The sequence below is a fragment of the Populus alba genome, chromosome 1 (assembly GCF_005239225.2).
Source record: "Populus alba chromosome 1, ASM523922v2, whole genome shotgun sequence".
Classification (NCBI taxonomy): domain Eukaryota; kingdom Viridiplantae; phylum Streptophyta; class Magnoliopsida; order Malpighiales; family Salicaceae; genus Populus; species Populus alba.
This window is the reverse complement of record NC_133284.1, coordinates 3,456,586-3,480,140: the sequence shown is the minus strand read 5'-3', so window position 1 is coordinate 3,480,140 and position 23,555 is coordinate 3,456,586. Positions and strand designations below refer to the sequence as shown.

The 23,555-nt window shown below is 33.7% G+C and overlaps 1 protein-coding gene across 8 annotated transcripts; it reads right to left on the bottom strand.

The window, feature by feature from the left end:
- Positions 1-71: 71 nt before the first annotated feature.
- LOC118053952 (uncharacterized) lies at positions 72-20,641 on the bottom strand. 8 transcript variants are annotated; one of them, XR_012167992.1, is made up of 31 exons: positions 20,453-20,640; positions 19,943-20,198; positions 19,684-19,841; positions 18,162-18,227; positions 17,241-17,358; positions 17,026-17,135; positions 16,808-16,903; positions 15,507-15,630; positions 14,015-14,082; positions 13,644-13,730; positions 13,287-13,439; positions 13,108-13,197; positions 12,852-12,911; positions 12,631-12,749; positions 12,413-12,500; positions 10,476-10,580; positions 10,294-10,398; positions 10,156-10,208; positions 9,948-10,011; positions 9,726-9,860; positions 9,495-9,607; positions 9,325-9,418; positions 8,800-9,019; positions 8,087-8,217; positions 5,611-5,757; positions 5,310-5,438; positions 3,925-4,023; positions 3,638-3,676; positions 2,485-2,600; positions 1,279-1,835; positions 72-475 (listed from the first exon to the last, which is right to left on the bottom strand). XR_012167992.1 is itself a non-coding variant. In XM_035065370.2 (31 exons), the coding sequence occupies exons 2-31, from the start codon at positions 20,181-20,183 to the stop codon at positions 405-407; spliced, it is 3,240 nt and encodes a 1,079-aa protein (XP_034921261.2). In that variant the 5' UTR covers positions 20,184-20,198; positions 20,400-20,640; the 3' UTR covers positions 72-404. The 8 variants fall into 8 exon arrangements, 7 of the variants coding, with proteins under 7 accessions (XP_034921261.2, XP_073260839.1, XP_073260843.1 ...); XM_035065370.2 differs by having other exon boundaries at positions 1,795-1,835; positions 20,400-20,640; XM_073404738.1 differs by having other exon boundaries at positions 1,795-1,835.
- Positions 20,642-23,555: the final 2,914 nt, after the last annotated feature.

Sequence of the window (23,555 nt, the reverse complement as noted above, 5' to 3'; positions counted from 1 at the left end):
AAATATTTTTCCTGGCACTATAATATCAAACATATATTTAGTTTTTACTAAATTATTGATAGTGATGTGGGTTTGATCAATTGTTTTTCATGTAAAAAAATATTTGCAAATGTGTTTTCTAATAAGAAAAAAAAAAAAACTGTACAGGAATTGATGTAATATAACCTAATCAACTTGACAGGTGTATAGATTGGACAGCATTTTCTGAACCCGCAGTTGGAAAGGTTCTTCTCAAAGTGAGAGGCATGTTTATGGAAGAGTATTGGTATTGGATTTCTGTTGGGGCACTTCTTGGATTTGCTATGCTTTTTAATGTCCTTTTCGTAGCAGCACTGACCCAAAATGGCGCCCACGGACCCTGTTCCACTTCGAACCAATCTCGCTGACCGGACATCAACTCCCACCTACTCAAAAGCGACGATTATAACAACATCAGCACAAAGCCCGCCCTGTTCACGTCCACCGTGACCTGCCACTTGAAGAAGAAAGAAAAAACTTCATATTATCATGGCATTCACGACTTTAAATGGTGAGTTTTACTCTTAGATTGAAGGAGTTTTGGATATATTGAGATATATTATAAAATTATAATTTAAAAGATTTAAAAGTCGCTATCTAATATTATGGATTACTAAAATACCTATTAAACTGTAAAAAATATTTAGATAACATACTGGATCAATCAAGTTTAACCTATTAAATCCACAACCTATATCATGAAATCGACAATTTCTTAAAAAATAAATCAAAATAAATTATGAAATCTAATTTTTAAAGCAGCACACATTGAAATGAAATTAAAAAAAATAATTAAAAAAAGATAAAAAAAAAACAATTTCAGTTAACATGCAAAACTCACAATACAGATTACATGACTAAGATAACCATATAAAAATCAAATTAAAACAAACTATAAATTCTATGCTTAATAACTCAATATTGAGAGATAAAATTGAAAAAAAAAACATAAAAAAAAACAAAAAATTAATTAAAATCAACTTGAGTTAACTTACAATCCAGATTATGATCTAAATTATGAGTTTGAGATAATTTCATAAAAAAAAAATTAAAAAAAATTATAAAATTTAATTTTTAATCAAATCAATATTAAATAATAAATTAAAAAAAAACTCAAATTAAAAATTAAACTTTATAAAAAAAAAAATTAAAATAAATCATGAAATTTCAATTCTAATAAACTCATTATCAATTTGTGAGGTGAGGTGACCAATATATTCAGCAAACATAACATCGTTTTGGACTCGTCAAAACATTTACCTGTAGCTACTATATTGATGTTGTGGGTCTAAATAATATGCAACCTTGTCCGTCCTACATGGATTGTAATAATTTCTAGTAACATCATGGACTGCCCAGCTCTGGAAACTTTCGCATGAAGTGGCTTGTGCATGCTCCGATCAGTTCCAAACGTGGTGAGAGAGGAAAAGAAACCACGGGGAAGTTCTTGCTTTTTTGGTTGACAGTCGAGAGCATAAAACCACTTATGATCTAACCCAACACCGTCCGTGTGCCCCCATTAATTAACATCCATTACACACACACACACAAACATATATATATATAGGTATATATATATATATATATATATGTTGTCACCAGAATTGATGCTCCATTCAGGGAGGGTATGCCGATGTATGGAGGAAAAACTTTCTTGTACAAGAAATTAAAAATTGAAAACGATGACTTGAAAGGAAAAGTTTAACATCTACATTCAATTCGAAAAAGGAAAAAACAAAGAAAAGACGGCAGCCATAATTGACTGGATGAACATACCTCGTGAGCACGAACGCTCTGCGCCGAAGTGGGCATCATATCTACATAGGCGACAGAATCAAAAAAAGGTAAAAAACTTGAAGAATTAGTGGTTATAGGAAACAATTTCCATGATAGGAAGGGAAAACAAGAATGACTGAAATTTCATCCCTTCTCCTTTCTATTATCAACAAATACAAAGAATAAAGTAGGGGTTAATGTACAAAAAAATCTATTTCCAACTGGCCCACCTCTAAAACACCAAGTAAACATCATGATTTACATCTTTGTTCTAAAAAGAATCGATACCCTAAAATTATCTATCAAACCACAACCACCTCACCTTTTAATGACCCCCTTGGCATAGTACCCTATCTAAATTTCTAGTATCATCCCTCTTAAAAACTTTTGAGAGGAGGGAGGGTCTACAAAAATAAAATAAAAAAATTCACACAACACCTTCTCCATAGCAGACATTTGGGTTATACAAAATATCTGCTTCACGTGATTTGGGTAACAAAGTCTAAAGACTGCAGAAGAAACATGTTCCTTGTCAATGAGCAACAAAACCATGTGTTTGTGTACAACTGTGTATGGAGCATGCGTATGGCAATTCTTCAAATCAAAATCTTCTGCAGGTGTAATTCAGTCCCCAAAGCAAAGCAGAGCAACAAGCAAAGACATTGGAACTATTTGACACGAAATTCATGCCTGAAAACCGTCAGATTTTGAGTAAATTTATCCCTGTTCTTTGAATCCAAGCTTCGAGTAACATCTGCCATCAGTTTATCAAAACAAAGGGCAAGCCGCTGATGTTGATCCACAGGCTGCAGTATTACGCAAAGAAAGTGTCAGCAGAGGGATGGCATTTTAGAAACAGGAGGCAGCATAATAGATGATAGAAAAGCACCATTAATTTACAGTAGTTTAAACTGTTCAAGTCCAACCCCCACAACTAAATGCAGCCTCCTATTTACTCCTAATAGCTTACTCTGGGATTGCATGAGTTTTGTGAAACTAAAATGTCATGTAAACCGTGCTGGTCTTTTCCAGTTACGAATATGATATGAAATGAAATGACTGTCTACAATTTGACTATAAACACCTGGTGGTCACCAGAAACTATGAACAGTTGTGGCTGACAGGTAATCATTGGTCAAAAAGGTTTATCATAACCTCTGGACAGGAGTAATATGAGGGGGTTTACCAGCTTCTAAGCCCTATCAAACATCAACAGAATATGCACCAAAGCAAACTACTAACTAAAGTGTCAGACAAATTCTATCCATTGCCGCTAGTTTTGGGGACAGTTTTCAGTATAAATTTGACCTGTAATAAATTACATTTACATAATAGCACAGTTACTTGGAATTTAATTCCCTGTCAACTTGTTTACCTGCCCAGAATTTATTTATTTTTGTTGTATAACTTCAAGGTTATCGGGTTTCTTTATTTGTATTTCATTGGTATGGGGGCTAGGAGACAGGCCATTGGTTGTGGGTCAGGTGTTACTTGTGTGCGAGAAATAACTCTAGCTTCGATACATTATTTTAGTCCACCCAAATAGAGTTCACAAAGTATAATAAAACACAGTATAGCTATAACAAATACAAACTTGAACCAAAATGACTATCCTATTTAAAATGGAGAAATGATATTTGACAAGAAAAAAGAAGATTCAGTTTCAAGAAGATTGTGAGCCATTAGATGATCTTAATTTGGGACCCAGTGGCAAGTCCTACTAATCTAATGACTTATTCTCTTCAAAATAATAGTTGCATAACCAGGTAGACACTAACTACAATTTGTTTAAAAATTAAAAGAAAAAACACCTTCATGTCAATAAGTGCAGTAAATATTTTACCTGTGAAGCCAAGATTTGAGCTTTCAAATCAGAGAATATCTGCAAAGTGATGGTGCTTATCTCAGACAAATATTAAAAAGAAAGGACAGTACAAACTCTGTAACTAAACAAGCAACTCAAAGGAAGATCCAAAGTCATCCAAATCAAATATATGAATTGCCACAACCATGTTAACTTCCTATTGTCAAATAATAAGCAAACATAAAATAAAAGTTGTAACTCAAAGAAACTGAGTTTAGAGAAGACAACTATCAACAACAACACAAGGATTTGCCATAGACTATTACCTGCTCACTAATGATAGTTAAGCTCAGCATGGGTCTGCTAAGACTCCACTGGTTGCCACAGTCCTCAAATAAAACAATCTCAAACAGAGTCTTCAGTATCTGCAAATACAAGGAAACTATTCAAGTTACCCAAGTGTTCAACATGCAAAAACAACAGCATGAAAATAAAATCTAAAACTGCACAAAATTAAGCAAATAAGAAGAAAGCTCCGAAAGACAAAGCATGTTATATGAAATCTTTATTTGGTGCCAGAAGACATCGTCAACAACTAAAAAAAATGTGATTTGATTCACATCAAAACATGCAAAAAGGAGCTCGCACTGAACAGCCATTGAAATATAACAGATGGTTCAGCTTACAAGAGATGTCAAATATAGCATGTATATCACTTGGATATGCAACTGATAAGAACCCCGATAGCAAATAATAAAAATTAATTAACTGATGCACACATCATTTGCTAAGGTCAAAACACCAACACAGTAACAACCAAGCAAGAGCAGTAAAAGACTCAACAGCCTGAGAGTCATTTAATCCCAGTGGATGAGTAACAATTACCAGGGAGTTGCATAAAAAAGCAATAGGAAAAGAAAGGAACTGTTTATTCTGTAAAAGTAATGAAGAAAAGTGGCTTTCTGAAATTTTTTTCTAAAAAAACATACAATATAAAGATCTCAGAATGAGTTGTCCACTGTTAAATTAAAGAAAAAAAATATTAACACAAGGTAATAATTCAGATTGGCATTTTCTCTGACTTATCCTTTATTTCCACCCTTCCTTGCTTCCAAACAAGGGTTAGTAGTTAACCATCCATCCTCTTTCTGTCCTTATACCTCGTCACAACAAACTCTCATCAAAGAAGGGAAAGAAAATTATAGCTTCTAAGGTCTTGCACGATCAACATCTAAAATATTTCTTGCTGTGAAAAGAAAAACTCAAAAATCAACATACAATATAATGATCTCAGAGTGAGTTATCCCCTGTTACATTAAAGAAAAAATACTAACACAAAGTAATAATTCAGATCCACATTTTCTCTGACTTGTCCTTTATTTCCACTGTTCCTTAGTTAACCATCCATCCTCTTTCTGTCATTATACCTCCCCACAGCAAACTCTCATAACAGAAGGAAAGGAAAATTATAGCTTCTAAGGTCTTGCACAATTGACATCTAAAATATTTCTTGCTGAGAAAAGAAAAACTCAAAAATCAACATAAAAAAATCACCATATACAGATAAGTGAAAATTCTTTGGCAGGCAGGCAGGGCACCACACCATCAAGTACACAACAGAAAAAAAAACTTATGCCAGACTCGTTTAGCCACACAAGACTTGAAAATAATGTTAGGGAGGGGTACTGTAATAAAGAATAGCCTGACTAACCTCAGGAAACAAATTGGGGCAGTCTGCAATATGACGAGCAAGATTAATAGCAGTGGGGAAGGTGGGTACCTCCCCCATTGTGATGTTGTTGAAATAATAAGCAGCCAAATTGTCAACAGCAGATGCACACTGAAAAGTTCAGTTTTTTAGCTTAAATGCAGGGAATCAGCAGAACAAATCAAATATAAATGGTATCACATTCTGATATGCCATGAGTGTTGGCATGTCATATCGCCATGCATAAATGACAGGGTAAGCTAGTGAGAGGAGTGATGCCATCTGCAGTATTGGCATGACATACCTGTGATGAGATATTTGTATCCAGACCTTTAAGACCTGATTCCAGGGAACCAACAATATGCATGAAGGTGTTTGTATCCAGATTCAATATGAAAACAATGTGGCTGCTGAATAGAACCTCCAAGAATGCAAAGTAAGCCCTTGTTAGCTGCAAGGAAATGCCAAATACATGAACTTGCCATTAGAAGTGGAAAAATAGAATTGCAGGCAAAATTGACAAGAGAATCAACCAAACACCTAATGGTAAGCTAAAAATCAAGCATCAGCCAAAATAAGGATAATAAGAATAAAATTCTGACAACAAAAAATGGAATCTGAAAAATTTTTGAAAAAGAAAGAATGCAAGTGCAGACATGTGCATACAAGCACAGTAGAGTCACGGTAGCAGGTTTCTAGGAACAACACCTGGAAGAAGGAAAACATAAGGATCAAGCAAAGGGTTCTTAGGAGTTACGCACCTAAGATGGATTTCATCACAACATTTCAAAGCATAATTGCTGGGAAATTCTTTCATAAACCCTTTCTAAAAACAAAGAACTAAAGGCATGCATATTCATATACTACTCCTCACAAAGCTATGTCATAGTTGCATACCTAATCCGACAACAATCCAAGACTCCTAAACAAAATAATATTGCCACTCCTGTTTAGAATAGGAAGACCCAAATAACCAAAAGTTTTAGGACAGATAATAAAAAATAAAAATAACACCTAGGAATTCCAGCCAATATGGAAATTACCCTATCTTTGAAAAATTACATAAAAATACAAGAATTTTGCTTGAATTGTTGTCTGCATCAACCACGGAGGTGCTGAACAATCACCAAGTGCAAACAGTAAAATAATGCACCAGGTTGATCCACGTTGTCATCTAAATTTGCAAAATATTTTAGTGTGTGCAAGAAATGTCTATAGTTCTAATCTGGTCATAAAACAATGAGAATATTGAGGAAGAGTGATCCAATTCTAACCCTGTGCAAGAAATATACCATCCTAATCCAATTGGATTAAAACTTCGAATACTTAAAGCCAGAAACGCGCAGATTCAACTCTACATCACAGATTCCTAATTCTGCCGCAAACACCCTGACCTCAGAAAGTCTAAAATAACCAAAATGACAACCACAGCTTCACACAACAGCTTCCACAAAAAATATATTCAAGAAACAAAGCAGCAAATAAGTTCAACTGCAAATGGCATATATAAAATTGATTCACCTTTTCTATCCACCAACAGTCACAATCTTAACCAGGCAACTTCTTGCTGGCCAAGAAATTGAAAGAGAATTAGTTCCATTACTGTCCAATTCTTCTTGCGAGATTTTTCAATAGCATCTCTTTCCATCAAGAACATTTTATAAAACTCTTGGACTCCCGAACAAGCACCCATCTAAATATCCCTTCCGATAAGTTTAACCCTTTCTATGAATCTCTATTGACACATTCCAAACATATGGAACTTGCCAAAATATCCCACTTAACTAGCGCCATAACTCCCTGCTGGACAAAAAAGGAGAACCAGGAATTGAACATTTGGTGGTAATTTGCCACACCAAGAATTGTATCAGAAAAGAGTGAAAAAGCATTACCCACAAAAAAGCTCGCATTAAGCATAAAGTCTCAGATCCTTCCTAACAAATTTCCACACCCACACGTCATAAGGCTCTATTAATTCCTATGAATTCCAAAATATGCTCCTCCCTGTATTTGACTTGAATAACCTTTCTCCAGATATGATACCTCTCCAACATAAATCTTTAGATTTTTTTTCAAAAAAAGACTCAACAAAGGCATGAGAATTTGATTCCCAACCCTCCTGTACTAACAGAAAAAACTAACAGGTCCATTTTTCCAAATGACCTTTTAATCATTATACTACATTTCTTCAAAGTAACCTACCTTTGGTCCTTTCCTACCTTCTTTGCTAGAATAATGAACAGTAGATGGCAACATAAAATACACAAAACTAGAAAGCATGCTATTGATAGGTATCAGCCTTGCTTCCCTTAAAAAAGATAATCCCTCCACCAACCTGCTAACTTCCCAAACTTCTAAATAATGAGATCCCGGGTAGTTTAAAAACCTTTGAAGTTTGGATATTCATCCCATGGGGAAGAACAAATAATCCCACCACGGATAGCAACAGCCACTAACCTTGCATCAATATGTTAGCCAATATGTTCCAGGGAGCCCCACCAACTAAGAGAATCATCTCAGTCTTAACTAAATTAACCACCTCTACAACCAGATAAATATGCCAAAACAAGGTGTGCTTAAAATGTAGTGTAATAGAACCCCCAAGTCCTTAACAGAAAAGGACATGCAAACACACAAGCATGTGTACATACAAAACTAAACCTTGCAGGGTAACAAAAACAAGCAAACACAAATCAATAAACTAATAGGGAATGTAGAGGAATACATGATGCAGGAAAACATCAATGGAGTGTGAATAGCAGCCAATAAGTCCTACATACCTTTCGAAATGCCAATATATCAGCAAGAGGAATTGAGAGCGTCATCTTTAGAGCAATATCAAGTGCATCAGAGAGTGCTCTATCACCATACAGTTCAAAGACACCAAAGTTGACATAGTTTCCAGCGAGAGCTGCCAATAAGTGGCAAACACAAGAACATCAACACGCGCGCGCGCGCATATTTGGAAAGTTGTGGTGTGGTTCAGTGAATATTCAGCCAGTAAGGAAACAAATGAACAGCAAAAAGTCATCAATTAACTCAACTTACTGCCATCCCTACCATTCAAATATAAGAAATACACATTTGCAACAAAGAATATAAATTACAAATGCCACAAAACAATATAAAAATGAATCAAACTAGGATTGATCATAAAAATTACTGAGTCTCATTAGACATCTATGGAAAACAGATGGGTAGCAGGTTGATAACAAGAGAAGTTCTTTTCAAGCAAATAAATAAAGTGCTAGACAGTAAACATTTGTATTTTTTCTATGTAAACATCTTCAGGCATGTGCATGCACAATTCTTCAGTCCAATGGACCTTGATAACTTCTCTAAGAATAGTTTGTATATAAAAATTTATCAAGTAAATATAAAATACCAGCAACAAACTCAATGCAAAAGGTAAGTAAACAAAATTCAAGCAACCTTCATCAATCACAGCATACAAATCCACCAATTAACAATAATAAGAGGGTCATATATTAACCTCTTGAGAGAATGGTTAGGCAAATCCATATCCCCTTGTATTTGTAGCCATATATGTCAGCAACATTTGGAAGAGATGAAATCCTTGTTCCATAGGCTACAATTACTTTGCTGACTTCCCGGAAAAGAAGAATGCCATTAGGAGATGACGAATCAAAAGTTAAACGTTGGGCCTTGTTCAACACAAATTCAGCCATGAATTTTAATAAAGGGGTTGTCGCCTGCAGCACCAAATCAAATAATGACATTTCTATATAGGAAACACTGAAATCAGACTAACAATCTATAATATATGGATAAGATAGGCAAAGTCACATTTCATTTGCTCTCTTCCAGCACCTTATTGCAAGAGATAAAGTAGTCAGTGGTTCCAGAACATATTACAAATTTGACTAAAAAATTGCATGGAAGATACACAAACAGTTTCATTAGAAGATTCTAAAAACGGCTCTTTAAGTTGAGAATTAGATAAATCATGATAAAAAAAATGTCTCCTAAGATGTCAAATCTCTCTCATATTCCATACCTCCGGTGTGTCTGTCCAATGCGAGATGCCTTTCAAGAGAAGCGGCATGTGAGCAGGATACAGCCAATCAAATAAAAGCCCATACGTTCTTCGACTGAGATAGCAGAAGAAAGGACATGAAACCTAACTGTTCATCAATCATAGACCTCATACCTAAAATATATACCAACCTATTTGTGGCCATAGCAATTCCTCTAAGATCCCTCATTAACCCAATTAGTGCATACTTCACCCCATCAGTCCGAAACATCGAATCAGGAGTTGTTTCCAACCTTAAAAAAACCTAAAACACAATAAACATTATTAGGTAATTAATGAAATTATAGGAAAAAAGCTTTTTCATTCTGAGGAATTGACAAGATTCTAGAAAAAAAAAAATTAAAAGGGGGTTGGAAGAGTACTTGCAAAAGCGGTTCCATCGAAGACTTGAATTTCACCGGGCTATCCTCCATAAATATTAACCAGCCAATAGTATAATAGAAGGTTGTTCTGCTACGAGAGCTTCTATATTCTTCTAAGAAGGGAAAATGTTCCCTCTAAAAATTCAAAATGAATATTTAATATTAATAACAAATTAAAAGAAGAATGATTAAGCAAACAATCTGTGTCAGATCTGGAATTACAGTATGGTTGGCAACTATAAATTTGATAGCATCCAGTTTCAGAAGCAGCTTTCCAGTCATATACCTAAACAAAAAAGGTAATAAAAATAAACAGATGAAGAATGCCCAGTTAGACAACCAATCATTGTTGATGAAAATAAACTAACTTTGTCAAAACATAACAACTAACACTACTACTTTCAGCCAAACAAGGAAGCAGTATACTAACCCGGATGCCAGCTCCAAGAATAAGCTTAATGTATGATTAATGACCTCCTCACTCTAAATCAAGCACAAACAAAGGCATGAAAAAAAAAAAATTCTGAATGAACACAAATCAAGGAAAAATCCAGAATGAAGCATTCACCTCTGTATAACACTTTAAATTTGTAGCTATTTTTGAAACAATCACATTTAATAGTAGTAGATGATCACTGAGTCCAAGAAGTTCAGACAAACGAGCATATAGCTGCTGCAGCACAGAGAAAAGGACTTGAGAATAGTGACAAGTGAAAAGCTTGTAACAAAGACAAATAAGAACCCCATTACCTTAGACGAGTGCACAGCCTGGTCGCCAACATAAGACTTACGGAAATGCTGAAAGAAGGTAAGAATCGCTCGATCAAGTCTTTGCTTGCTTAATTCACCATATCTCTGTTAAATACAAGGGTAATGAGCATACCAACAAAACCAATGCCAAGGTTGTTATTAAGAAATCGGTGGAACTTAGTTCGAAGATAATGGAACCAAAAATGCCAAAAATGCACGACCCCGGAGATGGCAAGCAAATGTATTTTTTTAGACCAATGATTTCACAAGATCTTTCTTCATAGCTTTTTGGGGGGAAAAATACAAAGACCATTCTTCTCTTAACAAAAAAGGAAGGAAAAGGCAAATATGCACCTATGCAAATTATAGGTGTAACTTCATGCATATATAGTAACTGCAGTTATAAACAAAACCTTAGGCAGATCAAGTGTTAATGATAAATTGATAACCAAGAGGATAGACATGACAGCATATTAAACATCTCATGGAATCCCCCTACGTTAAACTAGAGTGACAAAGCAAAATAAAGTATCAACTTTGAGCACAGGAATGAACAGTACAATATTGTAGCTAAGTTTCATAAATTAAGTGGTGAGCCATGTTATACATATTCCAAGGTAACCCCAAGCCTGTCTGAGAATATTTGCAAAAGAGAGAATCCTATCTCCCAACTGGTTAAAGATGCCAGAGCGAGGAATTCTACAATGATATTACAATAACCCATCACCCCATATGCCCATACCACATGACAGCAAACAATTAACAAATTGAAATGCAAGCAACAAGTTGCCAATAATGACACATTTTAACCCTCCAATAAACTAAAACATAAATTTTGTAGCTTGAAATCTCTAATATGAAGAAACGAGAAAATTTTCAGTCTCCAAGACCAACGGTGGCAGGATAGTTTTGACAATGAGCAAACATAAAAGAAGATCGTTTCTGGCATGTGGAAAACCAATTAACTTAAATACAATGAAGATGATGTAATGACCACATTATTAGGCAAAAGGTCAAAACTGACAGATTCAAGTCAAACCAAGAAGGGTGTTGGGCAAGGTTTAATGAACTTCAGGAAGAGACTACCAAGGGCTTGTAAGAAGAGTTGATGATTGTTGATCTATTAGTGGTTTTATTCGCATCTTGCTGGAGTTGCTTTTTGACACCAATATATTGGTCTTTGAAATAAGTCTACTAAAATGTGCATCAAAGCAATTATATAGAAGCAAAATATGACAATGGGTCAATGCATCATTCTGTTCAAACCTTATTTTTTAGCTTCTAGTGAGTAGTTCACTTTTTTTAAAACCAAAAGTGAGTGGTATCTGTTTTTTTTTTAAGAAAAAAAAAGGGTTTAAAACAAGTCAATATCAAATAATACAGTATTTTTCCAAAATCTATCCTTTCAATGTGTTCATCTGCTGGTTTGTGAGATGATATGCCCAGTACACCTAAGCTGCAGAGCATCACAATGTCAATGTCCATGAAACTACTCGGTTTTGATTCAGCAATAATTTTTAGAACCAGAAGATAAGATGTAGACCACATTGCTCTAACATACATGAAACTTTAAATCAACACAAATAACAATAACAAAGTATACTCGCATCTCAGAAACAAAGCTCCAACCAAATTGATCAATTTTTTTACATGCACAAACTATAAAAGGACTAATAAATTGAATAGTAAAAATTAGATTTGCAAATTAATAAATGTACATTAGAGTGATTCAAACACGAAAATGGTGTATGAATGCTGTGTGTATAAACCAATATTTGAATAGATAACATGATGCAGCAATCATTAAAGATTGTGTATCAATGCTGTGCTAATGCATAAACAAAAGACTCTCATATGCTGTTTAAACAGAAAACGAGAAGAAAAAAAATTTTACACTACATTCCATTTCATATTACAGTTCATTATTGTCAGTATACCTGGCTATGTAGCCCACTGTCAGTAACATTTATTAATTGCAAAACACGAGCTGAAAGTTCTGCATCAAGCACTTCTTGCGACTCCACGCTGCATGAGATACACAGCAAATACATTGGTAATTGCAAATACATATGCATGTTATTCCAATCACAAATTGCAAAAAAAAAATATATATTATATATATATATATATGACAAGAAAAAAGAAAACGAATTACCTACAGCCAGTAGATTGTTTAATTTTAAGAATAGCAGCAATGATATGAACAATCCAAGAAAGTTTTGCTTCAATAACAGCAAGTTCATTGTTATCAGCAGTCTGTAGCCGTGCTCTTTCCTGTATAAGCCATTCGAAAATAATGTTTAAGATTATTTATCATGTTAAGTTCCAAAAATAGTCAACATTCAAAGAATATCTCATCAAATACACTTAACGTACCGTGTATGATTGCAGAATAGGCTCCATTGTGTTTATTATATAAAAACCGCTGCTTTGATACTGCAAAAACAAAAGGGTAGAAATAATCACAACAAACCCCTAGCCTTGATTGGCTGATAAGATCAAGAGTTTCACACACATGCAATTCATGAAACTAAAATTAATTTTATCTGGAACTTCAAAACCAAGAAAACTCCAGGCTGGATAACTGACAGGGAGGCCATCACATATTATATATAGAAACTTCAAACCAGACCTGAAATCTGCAAAGATAAGGAAAGCAATCTAGCTGATCTTGAAGAAGCTCAACATTGTCTAATGGATCTTCATCGTCAGTGAATCCAGCCTGCAGAAAAAAGAGCAGCAAACAGGAACTCAACATTTTATGTAGAATTTTAAGAAGAATCAGAATATCAATCCTAGAAACAAGCAGACCTGCACAGAGTTAAATCTTGATGTTATAAAGCCTTCAGTAATTTTGGGCACAAACTCATCAAGCAAACTAGGTGCCTCGCCCTTCAAGTATGGTACAGATGTCACCAATCTGGACCACAACCCTAGAAGATAATATACACTGCTGCTGGCCCACTGGTAAGACATAAACTTAATCAGCAGATAAGTTGCAAAATGTGTAGTATGGATTCTAAGCATATTGTTTCAGGCACATGAGCAAGAAATGATTATGGTTGCAAGGAACAGGCATCCTGTTGTTAAACATAGATGCAGTTATATCTCATGAAGGCCAGGTATGACTAGTTTTTTATACAATTCAGGCTATAAACACCAACCCACCTGCCAAGACTGCAAAGACTTTAAAGTGAATTCTGCCACCAACTGTATCCAATCACTGTAGCCTTCCACGTTCACAAGCTCTGACAACTGCAGTAAATTTTATGTGTTTCAAAAGGAGTCAGGTTTATGGAATGCATAATTAAAAAGCATCATGCAAAACTATGAACATATGCCAGCAAATCCATCTCATGCACATGCACAAGTAAACAGCTATACAACATCAAGTGGCAGTCTCTACAGGCACGTGAGTGTGTCCACACAAACAAACCTATAAGTTGAAGACCAATAGCATGGGAAAATGCAGAACAAGAAAACAAAACATAGGACAAGTAAGAGACTGAATTTAAAAATGTTATAATACAATAAATTACCTGATAATTCACTCTGAAACGTCCAAGAAGACGACAATACTCATGATAATTATCATGATCAGCAAGACCTAATAACAACAATATCACGCCAAAATCAGTGAAAGAGAAGCAAACTGGGGGGATGGACAACACGTGTAAAATTTGAGATAAGAAAAAGGCTAGCTGATGGCTACAAAAACAGAATTAAGGTTTGGAAAACCCAGCACAACTAAATTACCACATTCCTGTACCATTTACACACCTGAATTGACACATTGATTCCTGGGACTCAAAATCCCTTTAGAATTAAAAGTGAAAGCAGTAAAAGACAACAGAACTGTTTAACAAGTATTCACTAAGCAAGATTAAAATCTAAAGACAAACAGATTGAAAACACTTGATACCAACATAGTTACAGAAATTCCTCTCAAGAAGTCCACATGCCATTTAAAGCATGCTTTAACTTGGACTAATACAAATTCACATCATAATTCATATAGGTGTGTCTAAGTTTACGCATGCAATGACCAAATAGTGGCTAAACCTTTAACTGATGCGATCCAAGCAACACCAAGAGATCCATTAGAGGTTATGGTTGGTGCAGTGAAAAGACTTAGGGCTAAAAGGTTCAAAGAGGCTTTCAATAGACTTCTTCAATGGGCTAGGGTGAACTTCAAGAAAATATTAAATAATAAAAAACAAGCCTTGGTTAATTTAATTCATGTTCAAGAAGGATTTGTAGGTGGGCACTCCGACATTACAAAAAGATTGGAATAAGAAGATTCAAATTTGTCAGTTTTGACCTTTCACTACTGTTTTGGTCCTAATTAGAGTTGCTTAAGGAATTTTAATGTGATTCTAGATGCATTGGAAAATAGACATCCATATCTTTCCAGTGATATATGGCATGCTTTCTAATTCATTTTGACAAGAGAAACATGCATTTTAAGTTGAGCTTCGATTATGCCAGTAAATTACGAAAACGACTTTAGACTTATTTAAATTAATTGAGCTATAACTTAAGTTCTCTAAGGCAGGTTCTTGTTGGATCAAGTTGCAAACCATTCAAATTTGATTTTAGCGTATCTTGGAAGATGTACGCATCATTAACAGCGGTCAATTTTCCACACTAAAACTTATTCTCAACAATGAAGAGAGGGAAAACAAAAATAGAAACCCACACAGAAATGCATGGAATTATATTGAATTTTTTAAAGATAAAACAAACTTATATTGCGATATCCTCCAAATAAAAACAAAATCTTAGTGGAGAATAAGAAATCCTCCAGAGAGAAGACACCACACAAAAAAAAGGAGGTAACAGCAAAGAAACCAAAACCAACAAAATAATAGGAAATCCTTCAAAGAGAAGACACCCAAAAAAGAAAAGAAAAAAAGAGGAGGTAACAGCAAAGGAACCAAAACCAACAAAATGAATATGCATTATATTTGAATAACCATTTGGTAAAATTGAATGCTCATACTAAAAGGAAAAGGAAGAAGGTAACATCACCTCGTCCTGTTTGTAGAATTTCCTTGGTTCCTGTCATCAAATGGGCCAAAAACTTGGAACGGGCAGCATCATTTGTGAACAAAGAGCGACGTACTGATGCTAATCGAACCAGGCATTCCAGAGCCTAGAAACAAAACCAATAAGAACCCAGAGCAGTGAGGAGTAAAGCAGCAAACAAACACCTAAATCCACATCTCAAAGAGAAAAATAATGAATAACCAGAAAAAATTAAGACTAAATTTAACATCCAACAAAAACTAGACTAAATATGAGGTAAAAAATATTTCCATTGTTCAGTTACATTTACATACATGACAGCATCTTTCAGTTTATTTACATCCAACATTTTTTTTTATCATTGGAAGTGTAAAATACCATTAAAAAAAGCACTATAAGTACCAATACTTTATAGAATGAGATGAACTACATGCAAAAACTCCAATATGCACCATGTACAAAGTTACAAAACTACTAAACGATCAGCATGGTTAAGATGTCCTCCTAATTAGCAAAATTTGTAATGTTTGCCAACAATTTATAGGCTTACGTCCAAACATTAAGCAAAGATTCTTCCCTCAGAGCTCTTTTGCTTCCATAAGCAAAAAAAAAAAAAAAAAAATTGACTAAAGAAGGATGCATTATTAGCATGGGAAGAATGCACAAGATGAGATAAAAATAAGAGATCCTCCAAAGTAACAAAGAAGATCAAGAAACCAAACTCAATATAGAATAGACACCAATCCCGCAAAATACTAGCAAGAACAGCACCCTTGAAAGCCCCGAAAAGATGCAAGGAACATAACTAATCCTTAAATTTTAGCATTCCAATAACAGATGAAGCCGCGCCATAAAATCTTCCTCCAAGACACAAAGGAAGTCAACAAATCCACCATCCTACTTGGAATTCACCTCAAAACCAAATAATATGATTTCTTCCACAAAATAGCCAACATGCAAACCCACATTCATTTTTGTGTATAACTAAAAAAAATGACACGACCTCCATGCATTTAACTCCACCATGACCCACAAGAAACCCATAGTTCTACACACCAAGACCCAAAAGATCCTAACATACAAACATTAACAAATTCAAGATCTTCCTCACAAAGATTGATTCAATGTACCAAGATTTTAAACTTTTAGCATAGACTACTAGCTAAAAAGAATGATGCTAATACATAATGAAGCAGAAAAAGAAGAATATTACAGGAGCTTTACGGATCACGGTCAATACTCTAACAAATGAATCATAAAAATTTATAGTGCATCATAGGAAAAGAAGCAACACATCAACTAACCTCTTTTGAACGAGGAGATGTTGTAATGGCATAATAATCAAAAAAAATCTGCAAAGTTGAAGGATCCTCTAAAACAGGCCTCCAGGATGACGGTATCTACAGAATTGCCATATATTTGATTGTAACAATCCAATCCATAAACAGCATATATAGCACATTTTAGTGTTATGTAATTACAATTTAAAAAATCATACAGTAATAGAATAAGTAATCAAAACCTGAATAGTACCAAACTCCTCTGAACTTTCATCAATTGATGTCCCAACAAAATCAAAAGACAAACATTTTAGCGAAAGAGAAAGTGCCAACTCTTGCAATCGACTCATAACTGTACCAGAAATAATGCAAAATATCAGAATGACTAATAATGAAATTAGCTATAACTGGCACACAGTTGATTGGTGGGGGGGCATAGGAAACACTAAACCATTACCGTCATTTTTCAGTTGACTCAATGATGTTAAAGAAATTTGGAATATTTGAAAAAGCGACTGGTCCCTAAAGGAGCAAGCTACCCTTCGATGATTTGTTGAAGGCAACCCTGAATTTGACTGAGAATTTGCACAATAAGAAATACAAAAGCAAATATCAGTAATCAGACAACATCACAATGGTAGTGGTGGTGGTGATGAACAGTGCTAACAATGAAAACAACAGCTAAGTGATAGAAAAGAGAGGAGATACGAGTAAAAAGTTCATATTCAAACTGCAAAAGTAAGATATTTATGTCTTGTTCTAGTGGTGAAGCTGATCTATGAAAACCATCACATAGCATATTGTAGAAAGGAGTTTTACAAGGAATGAACGAGTGAGATTTTCTAAAGAATCTGTTAAGTACTAGAAATAAGAACTAAAATAAAAATCTAAGCTTGGAGATATCAGGTCTTTCATTCACTTCAAGTATAAATGAGGTTTATTTGTTATCTACATACAATGCAATATTAAATATAAGTACTTGAAATGACAACATTCACTTGTCCCCAAAACAATGTTGTATAGAGTGTTTCAAAGTCGAAATGTAGTTGCGTTACTCCATTTTTTTAACCAAGTGGATGAAGCATGAAGCTCCACTTTGAAGCATGATGCAAGATAATAAAACTTACCCTCATATTTCTTCTTCTACCTTTTCTTTTCTTTCTTTCTTTTCTTTTTTTTCTTTTTTTTGAGAACCTTACCCTCATATTTTTATTAAAGATGTTGGAGGCTTAAAAGCTTATGGGGCCTCCTCATATCCAATGAATCATTAAACCCTAGGAAATCATCCCAAGAACAAGAACTAATTTTATTTTTTTAGCACAAGAAAACAGCTAGAATCATAGTATTGAGAAACTTTGAAAAAGTGCAAGAAACTAGCCTGGTTCATTTCAGACACAAGTTGATTCAGTATCTTCAAACCAATTTCATAGTGCTCCTTGGATGCCTGTTTAAAGAAGAGAAGTAAATAATAATTACAACAATGACAATGATAAATCTTTCCACACACACCTCATCAATAACAGTGTGCTTCGAAAAGCCATAATCAAGAACTGCATAATATAGAACAAAAGAATCAATATAAAGTGGGAACAATTTAAAATCTCCATAAGCTGCATATAGAAATTAGTTTGCTAGATAGAAAAGGGGGCCAATGCTAATTAAGAAGGAAAAGACAGTCCAATATGGGATATGATGAGAAGAACATATTTAAAACAGCAAAGCCATGTGCATTATTAACCATAAAGTACGACTTAAGCTTGCAATTAGAAAAAAAAAAATTAATCAACTTCATCTGATATTTATTCTTCATTTTTTCCAAAATACTGAAGATGGCCATTTGGACTAGCACAATGAAATTTTTTAAAAAAAAATTCAGGACAGGAACTACACTTTAACATGAGCAGGCCATGGGAACCTCCAAAATTTTAAAAACTTTACAGTTTTGTCCTTACAAATTGAAAACTTCTTAATTATATAAAAGTTGAGGTTTATCTCATAAAAAATACAAAATTTGATTTAGTATTAAATCACATTCCAATTTAGGAGCAAAGACATTAACAGTAACAAGACCTCGTCAAAGATAAAGATATGAATTGCTTTACCATCTAATACTCCTGTAACAAGTAAGTACACATCAAAATTCGAAAAGGAAAAAAATAAAATACAACAACGAAAAACTTGCATAGGTATCATCCACACCCCAAGCATTCCCCAAGAATATAAAAATAGCCATATTGGCTCAAGAAACATGTATTGCATACTGAAAACATGGAAACAAAATAATTGTTTTATCTTAAATTGCTTTCCCATTTTAGGGGCGAAGTTATCCTTAGCAGCGGCAACTGGGTGACGTAAAGCTACAAGATGGTTTTGCTAAAAATTTGTCAATTTAGGAGAGAAAAAAATTATCGTTGCATGGCGTCAGCAAGGGTAAAGCTACAAGTTGGTTTTGCTTACACATGCCAACTTAGTAGCAAAGAAATCATCAGGGCAACACATCGACAAGGGTAAAGCTGCAAGCTAGTTTGGAATAATTCTTGACAACTCAGTAGCAAAGAAATTATCATAGCAACACATCAGCAAGGGTAAAGCTGCAAGTTGGTCTTGCTTGTTACATTCCGATTTAGGAGCAAAGAAATTATCATAGCAACAACTCGAAACGGCCAAAGCTACGAGCTGGTTTTGCTTCTTTAATATTACCAAAAGGAGTAACTATGCATCAAAATTCAAAAAGCAACCAAAATTAAATATACCTACGAAGAATTCACATCGGTACCATCAAAACCTCTAGCACTTCACAAAAAAATAATAATAATAACCATATATGAAACCTTTAAGATCCATGAAACACGTGAGCGCGAAATAACACGCAGAAATGCACAACACGAGAAACATCCAACCTGACTCAAGAAATCAGTAGCCTCCTTTACCACTTCTCTAAATCTATCATCATCAAACCATCCAAACTTCGTAACACGACAGAGAAGTTGAATCAAAGACGCATTAACAAACTGTGGTAACGGTCCTCTAGTAGCCAAATAGTTAATCAAGTAATTCCCTGCCACAAAACAAACACAAAAAAATCAGTACACCACGAAATCAATTAAAAAAAAAGGCATACACACACAAAACTGAAACAACAATAAAATAAAATATTACTGATATCAAGACGGAGCTGTAAAGAGAGGCTATGATCAGTGACTTGTTTCAACAAACTAGAACTGGCGAGCATCAACGAGTAAGGCGTAGACGCATTGTCAAGAATGTACTGGCATTGCGAAATGTAATCGGTATTAACCGAAAAGCATTTCAATGCATTCTCGGCGTGTGCTCTCTCTGCAGAATCTTGCGAATTGTATAGCCTCTCGCACAATGCTTCTAGTTGCGCTAAACTCTCCATCGATAAAACCAAACCCTAAACACCATCATCAAAACATAAACGCGTTAACTAATCAAGAACTAACCAAAAAATCCAAAAAAAAAATCAATAATAGCTGAAATCGGTCAATTCAAGAATCAAGAAAAATAAATTGCTTGATTGCGCGGAAAAAAGTGAAAGTTAGGGTTCGAATAATCAGTGAAGTAAGCGATTTGAAGAGGAAAAAAAATAGCTTACAGGATATTTATTGAGGAGAGAAAAAATGGTCAGAGAGAGGATTTTGTGATTACCAGATGGATCTGAGATCTAGAAAAAATGGTGTTTTCAGTGTCTTTTATGATCAAGATTGTGGTTTCCTTTTGTGATGAAGAGAGAATCCGATTTTTTTTTTATTTTTTTTTTTTTTGTTGCTTAGGGGGTGACTCCTACAATGGTGAGCATTGTTGTGTTTGGCTTTGTATTTTCTTCTGTTTTTGTTTTACTTTCCTTTTTGGGTTTGTGTGTGCGTTGGTATGTTTGCGTTGTTTCTGAGCCGTTCGATTCGGTTGGTTGGGAGGAGGTGTGTTGGAGTGCACGTAGTGTTTACGCGCTTTTTTTTCCCGGAGAATCTTCAGTGATATTCAATTTAATAGCTTTTTTTTATGCATGAGAATTTATAATAAAAAGAGAAATATTTTACAAGAAATTAAATTGAATTAAAATTTTAGTGAAGTCAAGCAAAATGCAGCTTCAAGTAGTGTGTTTTTTTATTTATCTCCGTTGTCATCTTACATTTGTGAGCTAATATTGAGTAAAATATTAAATAATTTAATATTAATATCGATGATTCTAAGTTAAATGTTAATGGTATGATGTTTTGTGATTGATTTTTGAAAATAAATTTATAAAATAATTGTGTATTTATGATTTATTCATGTATTATATTACCTTAATTAACTAATACTAAGTAAAATACTAAACACGTTGTATTGATTAGTGATATTTTAATGTGAATTGTGATTTATTTGTTTAAAGGTGTCAAAGAATTCAAAAAAGTTTTCCAACTTGTTTCTTTTGTATGATGAAAAATAGAAAGGGTCAATTTTGTCATCTAAAGTATAAAAATAAATAAATATTATTTTGATAGACCATTAAGTGGGTGTTGTGTTTACAGGTGTGGTAATGAATATTTTTTAACATACTTTTCATTAGAAAATACAGTAAAATAATATTTTTTTTATTTTTAATAATTATCTAAAAATATAAAAAAATTAATTTAAAATTTTACAAAACAATTATTTCGGCCGCACGGCAAAACACCCCTTCTATAATGGCTGCTTCTACATTCAACAATCAAGAAAAAGAACAGTGTTTTCTTTCAAGGGCAGTGCGAGTTGAACTCTTGGATAATAGAATGCTTTGATGACCACCCATTTCACCATCTTTTATTCATTTTTTTTTATTTGTTTTTTTATGAAATGTGAAAAACTGAAGAAAGAACCGTAAAAAAAAAAAAAAAAAAAACCCTCTGCTGATATTCTAATAAATTAATTAACACTTATAGAAATAAAGTCAAGATTAATGATTAAATTAAAATATTAACTTGCGTGTGAATTAATGGTTAGATTAAAATGAATCTACAAAAAGGGATGTCAGTCAAAATACCATTTCAGTATAGTATGTGGATGAAATTCAAACAAATTAAGTGTTTTCAAGTTTTTTTAAAAAAAATTATGTTTTTCAACTGGAAACATATTTTTGCATGCGTAGACAAGCTCGTTGATTAAAGTTATTTATTTCATGCTGGTTACAATGTTCCCTGGGGTAGTCGCCAGCTCACCCATGTCGCCAAAACCTTTCCACGTGATGTATTAAACACTTTCTTGTTTTTTTTTTTTTGTTTTAAATGTGTTTTTTTTTTCAATAAAATAAAAATTATTTTTTTATTTTAAAATTATTTTTTTATATTTTCATATATTTTGATTTATTGATATTAAAAATATTTTTTAAAAAAATATATAGATTATATAGATTTATTTGTAAATGAAAAATATTTAGAAAAACAACTATTATTACACTCTAAAACACCCCAAAAACTACAAATAAATATGAACTAGCTTTTGAACATTATCATATATATATATATATATATATATATATATTTTTGTTAATTGTGGGTGTCCGGCTTACACGAGTCTCAATTTAATCTCTTGCGGCCCTGAAGTTAATAATCATAAGCTTGTTTGGAAATGCAGGCCAACCTCTTTTCCAAAAAGTTCAAAATTTTTTTGTTAAAAATTAATCTTTTATATGTTTTTGATTGTTTTGATGCGCTGATCTCAAAAATAATTTTTTTAAAAAAAATTTGATACATTTCAGCATGAAAAATACTTTGAAAAGCAACCATAAACACACTTAAATATGCCCCATATAAATTTATGTTTTGGATCGTTTTGATGCGCTGATCTCAAAAATATTTTTTTAAAAAAAAATTTGATACATTTCAGCATGAAAAATACTTTGAAAAGTAACCATAAACACACCTAAATATGCCCATATAAATTTACAGTAACTCTAAAATTTATGATATCAAACTGGCTACTCTGAAATGTAAACTCGATAAATTAATTTACACCCTTTAAAGTTGACATGGCCCCATATTTATCATTACTTTCATTTTTTTTCTCAACAAGTTATGAACACATCAACATTAAGAAATGAAAAGGTATCCATGCTCAACATTAAGAATATGGTCTGAGTTTTCCCTTCACTCGGCATGCTAACTTCAAGGATCGGTTAATCACACAACCCAATCACTGTCCTTGCTCCCATTAAAAGCTTCCGTTGCCCATGTTCAGGACGGGTTTGGTTGACTTTTACCCTTAAAATCCAGTTGACTCGACAATCGCAAGCCAACTCGAACCCAATTTATGAATCCCATTCCCCTACTGCATGATCCCACAACAAATAGAAAAATAAAACAAGAAACTATAGTATAGAAGTTCCGAGAAATGCTAAGAGTAAAATAACATGTAAAATAATTCCTCAAACAATAACTCGATAGAAATCCTCAAAATAAAAAAGTTTATACTAGCTTCAGTGTCTATGCTTCGCCGTGAAGTCATATTATTTTCTTTTTCATAAAAAATAATGTTCAAAACACGTCAGAAATCCTCAAGATGGAGAAGTTTATATAATGCAAGAAAATAAGCTCGGGCCTGGGCCAAGTGTTGGGTGGGTTAGGCCCGTACACCAAAATGGATTTTGTCTAGTCTCTGGCCATAAGCCCATGAACAATACCCGTAAACAAAATAGGTTTTGATCTCTTTCAAACTCAACTCATAATGGAAAAAAAAAAAAATCGTTTGACCAGTTGTATAACGTTTATTTTTTTGACTATCTTATATATATATA

Excerpts from the sequence above, each read along its gene's own strand:
- LOC118053952 (XM_035065370.2), bottom strand. The coding sequence starts at position 20,183 with ATGGAGAGTTTAGCGCAACTAGAAGCATTGTGCGAGAGGCTATACAAT. Across the intron at positions 10,209-10,293 it reads ATTTAAAGTGTTATACAGAG|AGTGAGGAGGTCATTAATCA; the intron begins GTGAATGCTTCA and ends TGCTTGATTTAG. Across the intron at positions 9,419-9,494 it reads ATTGCTATGGCCACAAATAG|TCGAAGAACGTATGGGCTTT; the intron begins GTTGGTATATAT and ends CTGCTATCTCAG.